General features: G+C 36.4%; 1 protein-coding gene across 1 annotated transcript; it reads right to left on the bottom strand.

Moving 5' to 3' along the window:
* Positions 1 to 1,487: 1,487 nt before the first annotated feature.
* Positions 1,488 to 19,266, bottom strand: LOC140139195 (uncharacterized). Its single transcript, XM_072160976.1, has 8 exons — positions 19,236 to 19,266; positions 18,486 to 18,608; positions 18,043 to 18,126; positions 16,757 to 16,879; positions 15,212 to 15,334; positions 6,124 to 6,297; positions 1,937 to 2,079; positions 1,488 to 1,822 (listed from the first exon to the last, which is right to left on the bottom strand). Exons 1-8 carry the CDS (start codon positions 19,264 to 19,266, stop codon positions 1,661 to 1,663), a joined length of 963 nt encoding a protein of 320 aa, XP_072017077.1. The 3' UTR covers positions 1,488 to 1,660.
* Positions 19,267 to 21,531: the final 2,265 nt, after the last annotated feature.

Raw genomic sequence — 21,531 nt, 5'->3', positions numbered from 1 at the left:
TAAATTGTCATATAATGCGCACGCAGCGAGCATGGAATTTTGCATATTTAAACGTGTTCCTAAGGTTTTCCTACACCTTTGATGGGCCTAATATAGAAACTTTGCCCAAAATATCTGAGACCAAAAATCACTTACCCCTTCCATTCGAAATCGCTTGACCCCCCTCCCCCTTTTGACCTGCCAAAATGTTTGTTCCCCCCAAAAAAAAAAAAACCTACCAAAACACACCCCCCTATAATTCACCCCCGGTGTACACATACTTATTGCACCACCCCTAACATTCAAACTAAACGAGGCTTGTTTCCATAATCGTTTTACAATTTTTCCCAAACCATGCTGCGGTTGCATGTTTTTGTTTTTGGCAAAATTGAGTTTTTATAGCAGGTTTGATTAGGGGTAAGAAAAAACAATACTAAACTTATTTTAACCAAATAACCAAATAATTTTAAATGCCTTTAAGGTGGGTCAACTTTGGTATCATTATTGAAGTCCCGAATCAAATAATATTAATTATATCTAGGCCTATACAGTATAGGGGACATGCAGCCAAAAGTGCTCTATTTAACAGTTTCGTAGGACAGATAATTTCAAATGGACGAATCATATCTTAAAATGTTCACAAGAGTTTGGAGAAACCTTTCTGCCATGTTGCCAAAAGCATGACCGTTGCATGTAAACAGAATAGAACACGCGGGTTACAACATTGGCAACATGGCAGAAAAGATTCGCCCAACATGGAACTTTCAGGGCGCTGGCTCCTATACTGATTATCAATAATCATCAAAGAACAAACTCCTGTGCAATAACATTGCTAAAGATTAATTATTGTGCATACCAAAATGTATTTAAATGCTTTTTTGCTACAGTATTTTGAATGCCTTTATTCTCTAATATGCGATAATCACAAGCAATCATATAAATATTCCTATGCATAGATAATATTAATTCGAGTTGATAAAAACGAGTATATAAGCTCATTGGGCAGCCGTCACGAGGCCACCGTCCACCGGTGAAGATGCATGGGTGTCTCTTACCAATAGACACAAGGATTTTTAATATTTTGCATGAACTGCAAAACATATTAGATTTTTTCAAACTCTTAACGTTAGCCTAAGACGTTATCGAGAGGTTTTCGATAATAAAGTTAAAAAGTTTCAAAAAATACAAAATTAAAAAGAAAAAAAAACATATTGTTAATAGCGTTTATTTGGATTACACCCTGTTCATAATGTTTGAAAGAACAATCACTTTCAGCCCATTGCTCAAAAGCCTATCTACTTTTATTGTATACATATTTACGCCATACATCAATTCTAAAACACCACACCTAAATTTGGTAAATGTACAACAGAATGATGGGGTTTTTTTTTCAGATAACTCGATTAAGCACATAAAAGACTTCTTTGCAAATTTGCAAATTAAAATACTTAAATCTCAACAGAAAGATGTCAGATTATGCATTTTGGTGATAACTGGAATCGGTTTGGAAGTGACACGACTCACAAATTTAACTAAAGCACACATGTTTGGCCTTTTCTCCAAAGATTCATGTTCTAGCCTAAACAGGTCCATGTTTTCCCACCTGACAATAATTAGTATTTTGTCATCTACCGCCTTTTTTGCCGACACCCGCCTCATTATGTTGCGTTGAGTCACATATCTAGTCTTTTTTACATCCTAGTATCTCGAATCTCAATGCCCAATAGGTTGCAGACTTGGACCCCGATTTGGACAAACAGTTGATGCGTACAATACGGGCATATACTGGTTCAGAAAAAGTTGTGGTTACCTCGGTGGAGTAGTCAACGTTGCCCGGAAATATCTGTAGGAGGAAGAATACTATTTCAGTGAGTAGCAGAACGTACATCACAACGATTTGATTGTCGGCATTTCCATGTATACGCATTATATCAGATAATGTTTACTATCTACTTACAATGGCGTCTCCATTTTCATCTTCAACAAACCCCTCGATAGCACTAGTAGTCTCGAATGTTGACACTTTGAATGATGTCACCCAGGACTTGTAACTGTCACCAGAACCCTGCGTTATAACAGCAGTTACATAGGTCAGGTAACCTGATGATGAAAACAAATCAGAAAGTTTTTTAAGCTATTAACCTATAGTTTCTTTTTGTTTTTGTTGTTCGTTTGTAACTCAAGAACAGAACATCAAACCGAGGTCAAACTATAATGTCCTTAATCCGTATGACAATAGACCTGCTTCTAAGCATTTAAAAAAAAATAGGTAACATTTGAGCGAATTCATACGGCAAATAAGTATTTTATTTCTGGGGAACGCGGAAAATACTGCGAATGCGTTTTGACCTACAACCCTGGACAAAAGGGTTGGAATGAAATTAGTACGGTATTGCAAATGAGCCCCCGTTCCCCCCGATCAATGTTGAATCCTGACATTTTGTTCATGTGCACTCAGTAGTACCCAACATTGATTGGTGGGGCAGGGGAGGCATTGGGGTGAGGGTAATGTTTAGACTTGACACTCAAGAAAGTGCCATTTCATCACTTTAGAAATAACGAAAATATGGCCATTACAATGTGCATATTCTATTTTTCATTCCAACCTATTTTGTCTAGCATTGTATTTGAAAAGTTGAAAAAAAAATCATCTAATTTTTGTTTTTTGACCATAAAATGAAAAGTAAATAAGACATGGACCTGCAATGTGGAGGCTAAGCAGCTCTTATCATTATCCTTTACCACAAAAATTAACAATAGCTAATCTGTCATATTTAGGGACATGTCACTAAAATTCCTAATATCTTATTTTTGGCCCTGTTTAGAAACACAATTGATCACTTTAAATGCCAAAAAAATAAGTCTACAAACGTGTAAAACATTATTTAGATCAACAAAAATCTGAAATCTATTCTGTAGAAATAAATACTAAGGAAAAAATAAAATATCGGGATCAAAATAAAAAAAGCGACCATGCGGATTCGAACCTGTGCGGTCAAATCTGCCCGTTTAACTGGTACGCGCTCTACCAAATTTATGGAGCTATTTAATGTTACTCGATTTGTTTGCGATAATTTAGACCATATCAATGTATGAGTTTTACGGTATGCAGACACAATAAAGATTTTAATCCTATGTCTCTATACTGTTTACAGGCTTGCATACCGTGCATTTTTCTATTTATGTCAAGTTTTGGAATCTAATTTGTGAAGAAAAGGTCTGAATACCGTTGTTCTCTATTCAATAAGCCAATTATTATTGCATAAAACAAGTGGATTAGTTTAAAACACTTTTTATTCATTTATAAAGAATCTATAGTACAAAAGTGCACGTAGAATTACAACGCCTTAATAGCTCAGTGGATAAGGCGACTGGCAGGTAACGGAAGGGCTTGGGTTCAATTCCCGGCATTTAAAAAAAAAAACAATTTGTTTTGTTTTAATTTGCTTTTGCCTATGAATAAAAATTAAATTAAATGCTTCGTTTTTGTACTGAACATTTGATTTTAATTTTCCTTTCTACAGCCATACAATAAGAACAATATAGCTATAAAACCTGTAAAAACTATCTACTGAAGACGAACTAATGATTTTCTATGTATTTTGTATATTTTTAACTTCAAAAACATTTATTTCATTTTTTCATGTTCTGTTTCTAAGATTATACTTTCATGAATTGCATTTATAATATTTCATTTACATGTAAAGGGTAAAATGAACATTTCTTGGACGTACAACACTTATAATGCAATATATGACGTTATATGAGCTACTTTAGTTGAATTGCATGAACTTCATATTAAAGACTGCATGTACATAAATTGACCGCTCCCTTACACTAGTGACACTAAAACAATTTTGGTTTTGTCATTGAGGAAAAGACAATTAATTTTTTTAATTTGATGTAAATTTTCATGTAAATCGGACGAAGAATAAAAAAACTATAGCTATAAAACATGTAAAACATGTGTCATTATGTAATTTCAGGTAGCCTTAGAGACAACCCTGGACAAAAGGGTTGGAATGAAATTAGTACGGTATTGCAAATGAGCCCCGTTCCCCCGATCAATGTTGAATCCTGACATTTTGTTCATGTGCACTCAGTAGTACCCAACATTGATTGGTGGGGCAGGGGGAGGCATTGGGGGTGAGGGTAATGTTTAGACTTGACACTCAAGAAAGTGCCATTTCATCACTTTAGAAATAACGAAAATATGGCCATTACAATGTGCATATTCTATTTTTCATTCCAACCTATTTTGTCTAGCATTGTATTTGAAAAGTTGAAAAAATCATCTAATTTTTGTTTTTTGACCATAAAATGAAAAGTAAATAAGACATGGACCTGCAATGTGGAGGCTAAGCAGCTCTTATCATTATCCTTTACCACAAAAATTAACAATAGCTAATCTGTCATATTTAGGGACATGTCACTAAAATTCCTAATATCTTATTTTTGGCCCTGTTTAGAAACACAATTGATCACTTTAAATGCCAAAAAATTAAGTCTACAAACGTGTAAAACATTATTTAGATCAACAAAAATCTGAAATCTATTCTGTAGAAATAAACACTAAGGAAAAAATAAAATATCGGGATCAAAATAAAAAAGCGACCATGCGGGATTCGAACCTGTGCTCTGCCCGTTTAACTGGTACGCGCTCTACCAAATTTATGGAGCTATTTAATGTTACTCGATTTGTTTGCGATAATTTAGACCATATCAATGTATGAGTTTTACGGTATGCAGACACAATAAAGATTTTAATCCTATGTCTCTATACTGTTTACAGGCTTGCATACCGTGCATTTTTCTATTTATGTCAAGTTTTGGAATCTAATTTGTGAAGAAAAGGTCTGAATACCGTTGTTCTCTATTCAATAAGCCAATTATTATTGCATAAAACAAGTGGATTAGTTTAAAACACTTTTTATTCATTTATAAAGAATCTATAGTACAAAAGTGCACGTAGAATTACAACGCCTTAATAGCTCAGTGGATAAGGCGACTGGCAGGTAACGGAAGGGCTTGGGTTCAATTCCCGGCATTTAAAAAAAAACCAATTTGTTTTGTTTTAATTTGCTTTTGCCTATGAATAAAAATTAAATTAAATGCTTCGTTTTTGTACTGAACATTTGATTTTAATTTTCCTTTCTACAGCCATACAATAAGAACAATATAGCTATAAAACCTGTAAAAAACTATCTACTGAAGACGAACTAATGATTTTCTATGTATTTTGTATATTTTTTAACTTTTATTTCATTTTTTCATGTTCTGTTTCTAACATTATACTTTCATGAATTGCATTTATAATATTTCATTTACATGTAAAGGGTAAAATGAACATTTCTTGGACGTACAACACTTATAATGCAATATATGACGTTATATGAGCTACTTTAGTTGAATTGCATGAACTTCATATTAAAGACTGCATGTACATAAATTGGCCGCTCCCTTACACTAGTGACACTAAAACAATTTTGGTTTTGTCATTGAGGAAAAGACAATTAATTTTTTTATTTTGATGTAAATTTTCATGTAAATCGGACGAAGAATAAAAAAACTATAGCTATAAAACATGTGTCATTATGTAATTTCGGGTAGCCTTAGAGACAACCCTGGACAAAAGGGTTGGAATGAAATTAGTACGGTATTGCAAATGAGCCCCCGTTCCCCCCGATCAATGTTGAATCCTGACATTTTGTTCATGTGCACTCAGTAGTACCCAACATTGATTGGTGGGGCAGGGGAGGCATTGGGGTGAGGGTAATGTTTAGACTTGACACTCAAGAAAGTGCCATTTCATCACTTTAGAAATAACGAAAATATGGCCATTACAATGTGCATATTCTATTTTTCATTCCAACCTATTTTGTCTAGCATTGTAGGTTACTTTGGTCAAAGATCTTGGTCTGGTTTAGTACTTGGGGTGTAAAAAAATGGCATACCGTTGTTCATAACTAAATTAACGTTTGAGACAGTTGTTTGCTGATTAGTAGCCCTGATTATTTGAAACTTTTATACATGTTTACATTGAATGAGAACATACATACCGTAACCACATCGAGAGTCTATGCAAATGAACCTTAAAATAAATTTGGTTATAATCTTCTAATTCTACATGATCAACATGCTTACCTATATCGGCTTGTATCCAAATTGTATCTTGCTGGTCGGTGACCGGATACCATGAACTGGGGCCATTCAGCCTTCCCTTTGTGGCGTCATAATTAGAACTGTCATACTCTGATGACGCTTGAATATTCCCATCAGGTATGGTGCCATTTTCCATTCCCAGATAATCCATGCAAACTGAAATATTGAAATAGAAACATTTTGTACAAGAATAAACCAACTAAAGGTGAATAAACGGTCTTAGAGTTAACACAAATAGTAAATAAATGGTACAATTGATATAATTGATACAATCTGCCGAGGCAAAATGGCTATCAGATGAAATGTCAGAGTAAAAAGACACAGCATTAATATTAACCAAACTCAACACGATGTCAATTGACTCAATTCCAACTATATGTTGGAGTTAGTGCTGTTGGAGTTAGTGCTGTGCAGCATCCTAGGGTGGCTCCATACTGCTCTGCATTCGACACAACATTTTCAACTGTTTCTGTGAGATTTTTGCATCAACTTTTATACTGGTATATAGAGTTATGTTCACAGATTTTTCTGAGCATAACTACAACATTTTACTCAATCTGGATTTTGAGTTTTCTATGGAAATAGTTTCAACATTTTGAATCTTCAATGACTGTGAGCTGAATATATATATTGAACTTCATGTTATCATCATTGATTCTTCATTGATTGATTTGGATAATGGTGCACTTGAAGTGGACAATTGACCACTTGATGAGGACAATAAATTACCAGCATGTTTCTTTTGTTATGTAAATGTGCTCCTTTCTGGACTACACAGGACCAGCATCTACACAGGAACCTGTATATAAGAATCATGAGTATGCACCACAAGTTCTACATAGTTTAAATACAACTTGCTCTGGATCTGTTATTTGTCAACTTTCGAAAGAAGTTTGTAATACCATCCAATCTCTCAAACTGAATAAGAACCCTTGCAGTTCTCATGATCTAGCATAACCAAAGAGGAAAACAAGACGCAGCAAAAGAAAGAAACAATCTCACTTTGAAAAACTTAACAAGAATAAGGACACTGTTAAATTTAGCATTCTTATTACTAGATCTGTCAGAAATAAGACTACTGAATTTGTAGACTTTGTTATTGACAATAATCTTGAAATTATTGCACTCTGTGAATCCTGGATCAAACCAGAGAACCAATCAGTTATTGGAAATATCACTCCAGATGGTTACAAATTTACCCACTGTCCAAGACCTGGTTCCACACGTGGAGGAGGTGTAGCCTTAGTTTATAAATCTGGATTGAATGTACGTGTCTTAAACAGCGAATTGAACTTCACATCATTTAAATTGCTTTGTGTAGAAATTTGTGTAGAAAGCTCAATAATATTTGGAAATCGTCTCTACCCAGACACCTCAAAACACACCTATTCCAAGCTACTGTAGAAAGCGTCCTGCTGTATGGTTGTGAAACCTGGACCATTACCAAGAAAATTGGCAAAGCAATGGATGGCTGCTATACAAGAATGTTAAGATCAGCACTAAATGTGAGCTGGAAAATGCATATGACCAGTAAGGAATTGTATGGGGACATTCCACCTGTGACCTCAAAAATCAGCACAAGACGGCTACGGTTTGCGGGACACTGTAAGAGAGCCAAAGGGAGGATTACATCTGATCTGGTTACATGGAAGCCCACCCAAGGAAAACGAACCAAAGGACGTCCCAAGAAGACCTATGTGGACCTGCTTCAACAAGACACAGGATACACAGTTGCAGAAATTGAGACCAGCATGCAGGACAGGCGGTTATGGCGAGCCATCATTGATGCCCGACAGCAAGAGTCGACGGAGTAAGAGTAAGTAAGAGTAAGAGTGTAGAAATTACCAGCGGCTCTACATCTCTTTGCCTAGTTATAATCTATCGTCCTCAACCTAAATCTACTGGATGCGCGTTTGGCATATTCCTTGAGGAATTTTCATCACTTGTTGATAGATATTTGCTCAGCAATAGCACTGTCATCTTTACCGGAGATTTTAATATCCATGTTAATAAGCCTACTGATTGTGAAGCGAAATCATTTGCAAGCCTTCTGGAAGCAAGTAATTTAGAGCAACACATTCATGTTCCTACTCATAGGGATGGCAACACACTTGATCTACTAATCACTCGCCAATCAGATCATGTCATCTTCTCTGATCTGAAGGTTGTAGATGGCATCGGAGATACACCTGACCACTTTGCAATTTTGTGCAAACTTTTCCTAAAAAGCCACCAGTCGCAACAAAACTTATCACTGCTAGAAATTTGAAGAGTATAGACATTGTCACCTTTTGCAAGGACATTAATGATTCTGACCTTATCAACACCCTTTCTGATTGTGATGTGAACCAACAAGTTGAGAAATATAATGACACACTACAAGGTATCCTTGATAAATACGCGCCTTCAAAAACTCGCTCTGTAAAGGTTCGTCCAAATACTTCATGGTATAACTCTGAAATCCTCAAAGAACAAATGGAGGAAATCTCGCTTGGAAATTGATCACCAACTTTACCCAAGGCAAAAGCAACATGTTAATGCTCTTGTAAGGAAAGCAAAGCAACATTACTATACAACAATTTGTTGATTGAAAATGCAAAGGATCAGAAACGTCTCTTCCAAATCGCCGATCAACTACTTCATCGCCGTCAAGTATCCCCGCTTCCTGATGCTACTTCTGATAAGAGTCTAGCTAATCAGTTCTGTGACTATTTTACAGAGAAAATAAGAACCATTCGCAAAGGGTTTGAGCTTGCCGATGATTGGTCCTGTGAGGATGTACGACCTGTCTTTCACAGCTTGACAACATTCGCGCCAGCAACTGAGGAAGAGGTTTCAGAGATTATTTTCAAATCTCCCTCTACTTCGTGTGAACTCGATCCCATTCCAACCACACTCCTCAAGAAAGCTTCTGCTTCCATTGTGCCACTTATCACCAAGATTACAAACTGTTCTCTTAAAGAAGGAACCTTTCCTGACATTTTAAAAGTCGCACATGTACGCCCACTGATCAAGAAACAGAACCTGGACCAGAATGTCTTCAAAAATTACAGCCCTGTATCTAATCTGACTTTCCTTGGAAAGACTATTGAACGTGTCGCACTAGCTAGGCTATCAACATTTCTTCAAATTCATAATCTGAATGAAAAATATCAATCAGCCTACCGCGCATTCCATAGTACGGAAACTGCGTTGTTACGAGTGCAAAATGATTTTCTACGTGCAATGGACAAGACCATAATTACGCTGCTTGTGCTCCTTGACCTTTCTGCAGCATTTGATACTGTAGACCACAGAATACTTCTGTTGCGCATGAAAGAGAGACTTGGAATTGATAGCACCGCACTTAACTGGTATCAAAGTTACTTGTCTAACAGGAGCCAGTTAGTTTGTATTAATGACCAGACTTCGGACACTGCTGCATTGGATTATGGCCTACCGCAAGGTTCATGTGTTGGACCAGCATTATTTCCAATTTACACTCTACCCTTAGGTGATGTTATAAGCAAGCATGAGGTAGACTATCATTTCTATGCTGATGATAGCCAATTATATCTATCTGTTGAGCCTACTCAAGAAGCTGTTGATGCAGGCCTTGCCAAACTTGAAAACTGCATTGACGACGTTCGCGGGTGGAAAGGAAGCAACTGCTTGAAGTTAAATGACTCTAAAACTGAATTTTTAATCATTGGCTCAAGACAGCAATTGGAGAAAGTCAACATTCCACACATTAGGGTTGGTTCTTCTTATATTGAACCATCCACTGACATAAGAAATCTGGGTGTTATGTTTGACACTTCATTGACTATGGAGAATCAGATCACGTCCATGTCCAAAGCTGCTTGTTTATCACTGCGCAACATTGGAAGTGTACGCAAATATTTGACCAGAGATGCAGCAGAAACTCTCACTCATGCTTTTGTGACATCAAAAATTGATGGAAATAATTCTCTCCTAATTGGTCTGCCAGATAAGCAACTTAATAGGCTCCAGAGACTACAAAACATGGCTGCACGCATCATAACTTACACCAAAAAGTCTGACCACATCACACCTGTGTTAGCCGACTTCCATTGGTTACCTCGTTAAACAACGAGTGTCTTTCAAAGTTTGTTTAATCTTGTTCAAATGCATGCATGGTCAGGCACCCCTCTACTTGAGTGATCTAGTTGATGCTTTCACTCCGGATAAAGCTGGGATGAGATCAACGGACAGTGGACGTCTGCTGGAGCTTCGTACAAGAACCCTTTGGGGAGATAGATCCTTCGAAGTTGGTGCACCTAAACTATGGAACACACTGCCTGTAGCACTAAGAACATGTGACAATATCGCAACTTTCAAATCTGGACTTAAGACCCATCTATACAATGAGGCATTCAAAGAGTGACTCTTTTAGTATTTGACTCTTTTCTTATGAACTGTGTCACCATGTTGATATATTTTTCTCAGATCTTTTGAACTTGTTGTGTCAAGCGCCATTGAGCGTCGAAAGGCGGATACCGGCGCTATATTAAATCGTCATTATTATTATTAGTATTATTATTATATTTCCGTTTCATAGACATTGCTATTATATTAAAATTATTTCACATTTTGAATTAAAAAAAATGACAGGGAAGTATTTAGTTTAGATATTACACTTCAATAATTACTACAAAATGATAGATCGCATAATCTTATCATCATCGGTCAGCTTTCTCAAACTGTTGCGATTTTGGTTATCCTTCAGTATCTCACAGGAGGTGCACGACATACTGCAAGTACAGTGTAGGCGGCCGTCCCATTTTCCTCTTCCCATGTGGAGTATAAAGGGCATAATCAGGCTCGTCGTCTGTCAGACGTAGTATATATTGAGTTGATGAATCTTGACATGATCAGATTGTAGATTGTTTCATTTGGAATCATATCCACTGACTTGATGTTTAACATGACTCTGTAGCAAGATGTTGCAAAGGCATTGGTCTTGTTTTCCATGTCATGATGTCCTTAGTAATTACCAATGACTCACACCCGTAGAGACATACAATAACAAAGGTTGTCTCACAAGTCCCCTCCTCCCTGAAGTGCTGCAGCAGTTATAGCACAGTCCAATGCTGCTCCCTTGTTCACGGCTGGTATTGTTTTGACTACTTCTTCACGAGTTGGGGGGGGGGGGGGGCTCAGTGATAATAGGAAATTCTTAAACAGCTGGTACAGGAAGTTCAGATGCTGCTGTGTCACTGTCGTTGTCAAGGAGTGAGGACACTGGCTGGGGCTGATCCTTCCCTCATTTTTGACGTTAACCCTTGCATTGACTTCTTCCCAGAAGGCGAGTGTATGATTTTCCGGGTCTTGATGTAATTCCTTGTTCAAATTCAGGTCTTCGATCTGCTTATTGAGTCGCATTACAAGATAAGATGGGCTAAATAGTCCTTGTCATGTGGGGATATTATACAAATATATACTGACATGAGAGGTTGTGGTTAAAACTATGGGCCCGAGGTGAGATCAATAGTACTATTTTCCTGAGGGGCGCAGCCCCGAAGGAAAATAGTACTATTGATCTCAGCGAGGGACCATAATTTTAACCAGTACCTCGAATGAAGGCAGTATATATTTGTTTTATATCCTTCATTCATAGATTTTTTAGTTCATTGATTGGTTAAAAGATTACATGAAAACTGCACCATGTTGCGAGAAAGGCCTAGGTAGGACGCACGGTAGGCCGGTTTAGCGGTCCATGTGTTCATGTTTGTTTAAGCTTACTGATTACTCATTCATGTCATTGTCAGTGTATATTTGTTCAAGTTGTACCTTCATTCCACTTTGCCTTCATTCATAGATTATTTGTACAACGATTAGTGAAAAGATGTACATGTAAAAAGATTTACATGTAGGCCTAAACTCGAATGCCATCATGCATCGGGATAGGCCTCCGTACGCACGGCACTAGGCAGGCTAGGCGGCCGGCGGTCCAAGACTAGTCTCGCACTGTCAGTGTTTGTTTTTAACCCTAACCGTACCGTATACTACAAAATACTACTTGATATATGCGCTGTCCGTGCGTGCATCCCACATGGTTTGATGACGCAATCGCCCTAAGTGATATATAGGCACGGTTTCGCTGGCCAGCGAAGCACAAGACCCGTGGCAAGGTGTCGCCGACCGTGTGCTTGGCATTCGAGGGGTCTCGGGTTCGAATCCCACCCAGAGCAAACAACTTCTTTCCTTCTTTTCTCTCTTTATTCCTTCCTTCTTTCCCTTCCCGTCGCCGAAAAGCCCCTAGGCGGTTAGGGTTAGGTTACCACTATCGAAACTCAATATAAGTTTCCTTAACCCTAACCGTACCGTATACTACAAAATACTACTTGATATATGCGCTGTCCGTGCGTGCATCCCACATGGTGTGATGACGTAATCGCCCTAAGTGATATATAGGCACGGTTTCGCTGGCCAGCGAAGCCCAAGACCCGTGGCAAGGTGTCGCCGACCGTGTGCTTGGCATGCGAGGGGTCTCGGGTTCGAATCCCACCCAGAGCAAACAACTTCTTTCCTTCTTTTCTCTCTTTATTCCTTCCTTCTTTCCCTTCCCGTCGCCGAAAAGCCCCTAGGCGGTTAGGGTTAGGTTACCACTATCGAAACTCAATATAAGCTTCCTTAACCCTAACCGTACCGTATACTACAACATACTACTTGATATATGCGCTGTCCGTGCGTGCATCCCACATGGTGTGATGACGCAATCGCCCTAAGTGATATATAGGCACGGTTTCGCTGGCCAGCGAAGCCCAAGACCCGTGGCAAGGTGTCGCCGACCGTGTGCTTGGCATGCGAGGGGTCTCGGGTTCGAATCCCACCCAGAGCAAACAACTTCTTTCCTTATTTTCTCTCTTTATTCCTTCCTTCTTTCCCTTCCGTCGCCGAAAAGCCCCTAGGCGGTTAGGGTTAAGCTTACCATGTCAGTATTGCTCTGAATCTGAGTTGGTCTAAAACGTATTCCTGCGCTTGAACTGGTAATAATTCAAATTAAACAGCTGAAATCGTGAATCTTCTTCAGCAGTAGCAGCCCACTCCAGCTTGATTTATATTTTCGCCATTTTTGTGTTGTCGTAATTCTCGGCAGTGACAAAATACTCTCATAGTCAATGTCGACGTTCAATGTTATTGTTATGCTTTATGGACTGCGACGAGGCATGGAAATAGTAGATGAGAAGGAATCACAACTAACCATCATCAAAGTTCCAATCACATTGCCGACATGTACATTGACGTTTCTATACACGTCAACCGCTATAGTTATATCATAATCCTCGGGATTATATCCCAACACGATGGTCATCGGTGACGTAACATTTCTATGACATGACATTTTCAATTCTAAAGCTGCAGTCAAGCGACCAATGCTTATGGACTAAATGCGGCCTTGTGAGCAGGAAAGGGCGGGACATATGAATGCATTATGGGACAGATGGGATAACATAGCCAAAAATAATGCCTTGCGGGAAGGATGTATTACCAAAATCGGAAGTAGAAAGTCATATATTTGAAACATTTAGGGGCAAATTTACCTATGTGGGCGTTCTGGGGCACATGTGAAGGCAATTTGATAGAATTGATTTTCCGTTTGTCTTATGATAGAATCTGTTCCCATTTTTCGGAAAGAATCGGAACAACTTGTTTTATACCTTTACATTTGAATTAAATTTGGGGTCAGCGAAAATACGATTATCCTTACAAAATGTAAAACTTTTTGAAAAGTGTCTTTAGTCGAAAATACAACGTATTTTGATTAAATTTCCCAATATTTGTATTGTTTTGACTTCTCTGCATCTGAAAATGCAGAAATCTGTTGCAAATGTTTATAAAATCCAGTCTAAATGAACGTTAAAAGTGCGCTTCACCAACCAAGGTCACAACAACCGGTTCAAAATTTGTTTGTGCGCAAAGATTTTTTCGCTATGAATTTCCAGTTATGCTACCAAAAAACGCTGATGGCGGCAATATGAGTGTCCTCAAAAGGGAATTCGTTGAGTCCTCTTCCTTTGTAATGAAGAATAGATAAGCGGGATTAGTCACAGGCGATCGATTTCGTTGTGATTCCTTCTCATCTACTATTTCCATGGACGAGGGTATGCTGCTATCCGTAAATAGTAAATATCCAGAAGTACTATTTACGGCTTGAAGGTACTATTTAGGGACGTAAATAGTACTTTTTTGCACTTCCTCACAGAATAGTGTGTTTATTTTTGATCATGTGACACGCTTTTAACCAATCAATGAACAAGAATCTATGAATGAAGGATATAATAGAAATTATTTCCCACAGGGTTGGTGAGCTACAACAGCTATTCAAGGGATACACTGGGCATATGTGAGTGGACACTACGAATGAGCCGTAAACTCGGCAAATTGTATTCCGAGTTACAGTGTAAAATGTGTGTGAAGGTCGTATTCATAGCTATCATAATTCAGTGCGACAAGTATCTCATCAAAAACTGTTTAAATCAATCGATAATACTATTGCTGAAGAGGATAATAAGCTTCTACCTATTTCTATAGAATAGTTCTTGTCTGTGTTTGCTTTGGCTAAATCCTGTTCAAGTGGTAGATAACAAAGCATTGTATTTGTCTAGGTAATGTATAATCAACAATTAACAATGAGAGGACATTTCTGAACTTCGTTGACTTGGGGATGATTTGAAATGACCGCCAATTATGACTGTTTGATATTTATTACCAGAAATGTGGAAATAGAGTTATAGAGACACATGTAGAACCGATAAAAGATACAATTTTGTTGAAGGAACAGAGTTCAACAAACCATAACCCCGCTTCTGGATACCGTTGAAGTCAAATGATATACCATTTTAAAGCTTATGATATATATTTTCTAAACACGAAATAAAACAAAATTGACCGGGGCAGACTTTACGGCTGATTCGCGGTGTCCAGTCACATATGAGATGTGGGTGCAACTGGCATTAAAGTTCCCTTGCGTGAACAAAAAGTAGGTTGACTCCCATGTATTATTGTGGTTAAAATTACTTGAAATTAATATATAGAATGGTGCTATGGCACAAAATAGACTAACCTGTGCATGTTACTCCATCTCCATTGTAACCGGCATCACATGCACATGTGAAAGAACCGACGGTATTGTTGCAAGTAGAATTTGCGTCACAGTTATCAGTACTCAAGTTACATTCATCAATGTCTGTACAAAATATTATGAAATAAGTCACAATATTGGGTACAAAAATGTGAAATATCGTCAAAGAGTTAAAATATCCTTGTACTCTAAAAGACAATACAATTTAAATCAATAATATTTGAATCAATTGGCTTAGCTTGCCAATTTAATGTATCATGTTTAATGCATCATTTTCAAAAGGTAGTATCCCAGCAAACACAATAACCTTTTAAAAACGTTTTAAAGTTATATTTTGTGGTTTTGTTTAGGTAAAAAACGTTTTCAAAACATTAAATATTGGGTTATGTAAAGGTCTTGAAAACGTTTTAAAACGTTTTGTATGAAAACGCAATGCGAAAATATTTTCAAATGTTTCAAAATATTATTGCAAACATTTTTCTGTCAAATATTTGTCAACACTAAAATATCATTATGCTGAAATATTTGCAATAGGTTTTCAAAAACAAAATGTTTTTTAATGTTATGAAAACGTTTTATACCCTTCATATAACCCGACATTTAAACGTTTTCTGACAATATTTTATAACCTTTTGCGAATGATAACGAAAATGTTTTGTGTTTGCTGGGATAACTCGCGAATGGGTGACAATTACTAGAAGTAAATATAATTGTGACATGGCACAAAATAGACTAACCAGTGCATGCTACTCCATCTCCACCATGACCGGCATTACATTCACATGTGAAGGAACCAACAGTGTTAGTGCAATCAGCATTTGCATCACAGTTATCAGTACCCAAAGTACATTCATTATCATCTGTAACACATTGTATGAAATACGTATAATTTATTAGGTACAAACAAAATTGAATTAAAATAAATAAATATAAATAAATATAAATAAAAAATATCGACAAAAATTCGCGTTAACCCCTCGCGTCCGCTGAAAATTTTCAGATTCCCCTCTTGTTTTCCCGAATTTCTGGTATTAAAAGTTAACAATCCCCCTTCCTTGTTCAACGTAAAATTTCGCGTCCCCACTCCCTCTAGACCCCCCAAAAATATTTCGGGTTCCCTCCTCAAAATTCCCGCCCCCCTGTAGTAAACAACGATCGCTCCCTAATCAAAAGGAAAGTTACAATGATTCTTGCAACTCTGAATTATTATATAATAAAATTAATTCAATAACACTTGAATAAATATAAATTGGCCTTTTCTTGGCAACATTGTGCATTATGTTTAATTGATCACACCACAAATGAATTTGTTTTAAATATAAATCAGAATATTGAGCTATAAATAAAATGAAAGTTAAAAAGATTATTGATTATTATAACTGAGCGGATTTGCTTTGAAAACGTAAAGCAATCATATAGTCTTAAATGTCGATACGAATGCCCCATTTCAAAAAGTAGTATGACTCGCGAATGGATGACAATTACTGGACATAAATATAATTGTCATATGTCACAAAATTGACTAACCAGTGCATGTTACTCCATCTCCATTGTAACCGGTATTACATTCACATGTGGAGGAACCAACGGTATTAGTGCAAGCAGCATTTGCGTCACAGTTATCAATACCTAGAGTACATTCATTATCATCTGTAACAAATTGTATGAAATAAGTCATAATTTATTAGGTACAAACAGAGTATGTTGGTAGTGAAATGAATTTGTTTTGAAAACGTAAAGCAATGTCATAATTTGGAATTTTACTATTTCTAAAAAGTATTTTGACTCTAATATATTATTGGGGTTAAAATTACTTGAAATAAATAGAATGGTGCTATGACACAAAATAGACTAACGTGTGCATGTTACTCCATCTCCACCGTAACCGGCATTACATGCACAAGAGAAGGAACCATCAGTGTTAGTGCAAACAGCATTTTCGTCACAGTTATCAGTACCCAAAGTACATTCATTATCATCTGTAACGAATTGTATGAAATATGTAATAATAAAGGTACATACAAAATTGAACTATAATCAAAAGGAAAGTTAAAATGATTCTTGCAACTCTGAAACATGATATAATAAAATTAATTCAATAACCCTTGAGTAAATATCAATTGCCCTTTTCTTGGCAACATTATGCATTCTGTTTGATTAATCACACCACAAATGAGTTTGTTTTAAAAATAAATCACAATATTGGGTAAAAAATGGTGAAATATCGTCAACAAAAGATTTAAAATGTTTTTGTACCCTGAAATACGATACAATTTACACTCAATAATGTTTGAATTTAATTGGCTTAGCTTGCCAATTGAATGTATCATGTTTAATGTATCATTTCCAGAGGTAGTATAAATGTAGTATATCTCGCGAATTGGTAAGTAAATATTGTGATGTGACACAAAATAGACTAACCTGTGCAATTAACTCCATCTCCATTGTAACCGGCATTACATGCACATCTGAAGGAACCATCGGTATTGGTGCAAGCAGCATTTGCGTCACAGGTATCAGTACTCAGACTACACTCATTATCATCTGTAACAAATTGTATGAAATAAGACATACAAACAAAATTGAGCTATAAACAAAAATGAAAGTTAGCATGATTCTTGTGACTGGACGGATTTGTTTTGAAAACGTAAAACAATCATATAGTTTTAAATGTCGATACAAATGCACCATTTCCAAAAAAGAAGTATGACTCACGAATGGGTGACAATTGCTAGACATAAATAGAACTGTGATGTGACACAAAATAGACTAACATGTGCATGTTACTCCATCGCCATTGTAACCGGCATTACATGCACATGTGAAGGAACCATCAGAGTTAATGCAATCAGCATTTGCATCACAGTTATCAGTGCTCACAGTACATTCATCATCATCTTTAACGAATTGTATGAAATAAGTCATAATTTATTAGGTGCAAACATAATTGAGCTATAATCGGAAGGAGAGTTACAAAGATTCTTGAAACTCTAAAAACATGATATAGTTCCAACTCAATAACACTTAAATAAATATGAATTTGATTTCCATGGTAATATTATACATCATGTTTGATTGATCACATCATAAATGTTGGTACTGAAATGAATTGGTTTTGAAGACTGATATCAATTTCATATTTGAAAAATTCGACAGGAATGTACCATTTTCAACAAGTACTTTTACTCTCGTGTTTTACTGGAATGAAGTTTATTAGAAATAGATAGACTGGTGATATGGCACAAAATACACTAACCTATGCATATTTCTCCATCTCCAATGTAACCGGCATTACATACACATGTGTAGGAACCAATGGAATTGGTACAAGCTGCATGCGCATCACAGTTATCAGTACCCAAAGTACATTCATTATCATCTGTAAAGAATTACATGAAATAAGTCATAATTCATTAGGTACAAACAGAACCTAGCTATATAAATCAACAGGAGAGTTAAAATGATTCTTGTACTCTTAAACATGATATAAATAAAGCTCATAACACTTAAACTTACATTTAAATTAGCTTTTCTTGGTAACATTATGCATTCTGTTTGATTAATCACACCACAAATGAATTTGTTTTAAAAATAAATCACAATATTGGGTAAAAAATGGTGAAATATCGTCAACAAAAGATTTAAAATGTTTTTGTACCCTGAAATACGATACAATTTACACTCAATAATGTTTGAATTTAAGAGGGTTTATCCGATAGACTCAGATGGTAGGTGGAAGATGGGGGTCAGCAAATTTTGTTCATATTTTGTCAATCAAACATGTGTCCATGAGTATTTACAGTGGCGGTATTAAAAAATTTTGAGGACCCCCACTGGGAGATACTGGACCCCCCTCAAATTGACCCCCGTGATTGTCTTCTCAGACACAAAAACTTTGAAATGTGCACTAACTTTTGATAAGAGCCACGTAATAACGCGCATCTGCAGACATTTTATTTATACTTCACAGTAATAATACACATTTTGTCTCGACATAACAATTAACAATTCTTTGGACAACGTTTGGGTTGTTCCATTTTCAGAGAGGGGTGTAATGGCCTTTTCAGCAATTGTGTAAATGTGAAAAATCCTAATTTTGAAGCAAAGTTTGCAAGATGATTGTGAGAGTTCCTCAATATTTTTGTCAACGTTATTTACTTGTTGGATAAAGTAGATATAGGTTGACCAATTGAGCAAATAAAAATCGTGGAGACTTTTTCCATTTTAAAATGAGCACATCTTACTTTATGCTCTTTTTCAGAAAAGTGCAAAATACTAATTTTGAAGCAAAGTTTGCAAGATGATTGTGAGAGTTCCTCAATATTTTTGTCAAAGTTATTTACTTGTTGGATAAAGTAGATATAGGTTGAACAATTGAGCAAATAAAAATCGTGGAGACTTTTTCCGTTTTAAAATGAGCACATCTTACTTTATGCTCTTTTTCAGAAAAGTGCAAAATTGCGATATTTTCATGCTAAACTCAGGTACGGTGATTTTTCTAAGTTTAAAAATGAAATTTGATGAAAAGGGAGCCTATCAGAAGTAAACAACATCAACAAAACTATTACATAATAAATTGGGGCCTAAATTGTGTTGGATAAATGCTTATAGAACAGGACTATTCTATTAAGAGGTTCAGTACCCCGGGTCAGTACTAAAATTCTGTCTGTGCTGATTTAAAATAACCTTTTGCATCATGCTTTATGCACCCTCAAATGAATATTACTTTTTTCTTCCAAGGAACGCAGGTAGGGCCTACAATAATTATTTTCTATCACTATGTAGTTAACAACAAAGACAATAATATATTGGAACACTACATTGATCAAGTAGGGGTGTTATTGTGTTAAGCATAAAAACGCTTATGTATCTATGATTCTCGATTTTTGAAATACCAAAAATGCTGACAAATTATATGGGTTTTGGGGTTTGTATTGAGGATCCTTTGATGGTCAATATACTAGTAAACTGCGCTCTTTCATCTGAGTGACCTCTATCTATTAAGGGTGCGCAGACCACCAAATAACCTCTCCATCATAGTGAAAAGCATGTAAAAATCAACATTTTTAAGCGGCAATTCTACCACGCATGACAATAGTTTTCTTTATTTTTAGCTGTATTAAATAAAGCCTAAATTTTCACTTAATCTCCAATTTTGTCTATCTTTACAGGTAAGGTTCAGTTTTTATTAACAAATGTTAGAAAGTGATGCTGCTATTTCAACATCGACATTAGTACTAAAACGGGCTCTGTTAGCAGTTATTCGGGGAGGGCCTATACTTTTCTTGTGAAATCGAATTTGCTTAATGTTACTGGGGAAATTCGCTTAAATATTAGTATAAATGGCCATTGCCATGACAACTGCCTTCTCTTTGAAATCTCCAATACATGTAGCTTAAAATTAAAGAATCCATGAATATCAATAGTATACTTATAAAGTGTAATACAAACTTTTTTAATGCAACAAATTGCTCAAAATGAAGAAAATGGGTCAATTTGGGGTCAAACTGCCCAACATTCAAAGATCATAGATTACTGGGGAATTCGCCTAAATATTAGTATAAATGGCCATTGCCATGACAATTGCCTTCCCTTTGAAATCTCCTGATACATGTAACTTAAAATTAAAGAATCCATATATCAATAATATACTCGTGTAATACAAATTTTTTTAATGCAACTAATTGCTCAAAATTTGGGGTCAAACTGCCCAAAATTCAAAGGTCATAGGTCACAGAAAAATGTTGTTGCTGTCATCTGGGATGAGGGAGGCAACAAAAGTTGGTATATTGGGTTTTACCTTGATGATAATGGGGATGAAACGCGGGGGACAAAACCTTCGAGTGGATCACCTGATGCGCGTTGGTACTGATACCGGAGATGAAAGTTAGCAGCGACCACATGGCACTGATGATGATATCTAGGACACTATCATGCAGCAGTTTGAGATTGTGCCTGTGACACTTATCAGTTTCCGTAGCAACATAACAAGTAGCCATTTATATTATGGTGGTTTTTTTTGTAAATTTTACCTCATATTGTGGAGATGTCCTTAAAATGTTACTCCCAAATAGCCAGTATTGGGGATAACACATTTTCTTTCCCTCATCTTATTTTAACATACCACTGTCACCGTAGAAGGTCAAGGGTCAATACACATAGCTTAGTTGGAGCTCTCCCATACTGACAGTGTAAAAAAAAAGAGATCAGGAAAAGAGAATTTATTATCCCTAATACTGGCTATTCTGGGTAAAATGTTTAGGTCATGTTCACATGAGGGAATTTGTCAAAATGTTACTGGG

Source organism: Amphiura filiformis, chromosome 18, assembly GCF_039555335.1.
Source record: "Amphiura filiformis chromosome 18, Afil_fr2py, whole genome shotgun sequence".
In the NCBI taxonomy this organism is placed as follows: domain Eukaryota; kingdom Metazoa; phylum Echinodermata; class Ophiuroidea; order Amphilepidida; family Amphiuridae; genus Amphiura; species Amphiura filiformis.
Note: the sequence above shows the minus strand (reverse complement) of the source record. Positions and strands in the feature narration are given on the sequence as shown.

Coding starts and splice junctions, on each gene's coding strand:
- LOC140139195 (XM_072160976.1), bottom strand. CDS start 19,266: ATGGAACAACCCAAACGTTGTCCAAAGAATT. Junction 15,335..16,756: donor AGATGGAGTAACATGCACTG/GTTAGTCAATTT, acceptor TATTTTGTACAG/ACATTGATGAATGTAACTTG. Junction 2,080..6,123: donor TTGGATACAAGCCGATATAG/GTAAGCATGTTG, acceptor TTTCATCATCAG/GTTACCTGACCTATGTAACT.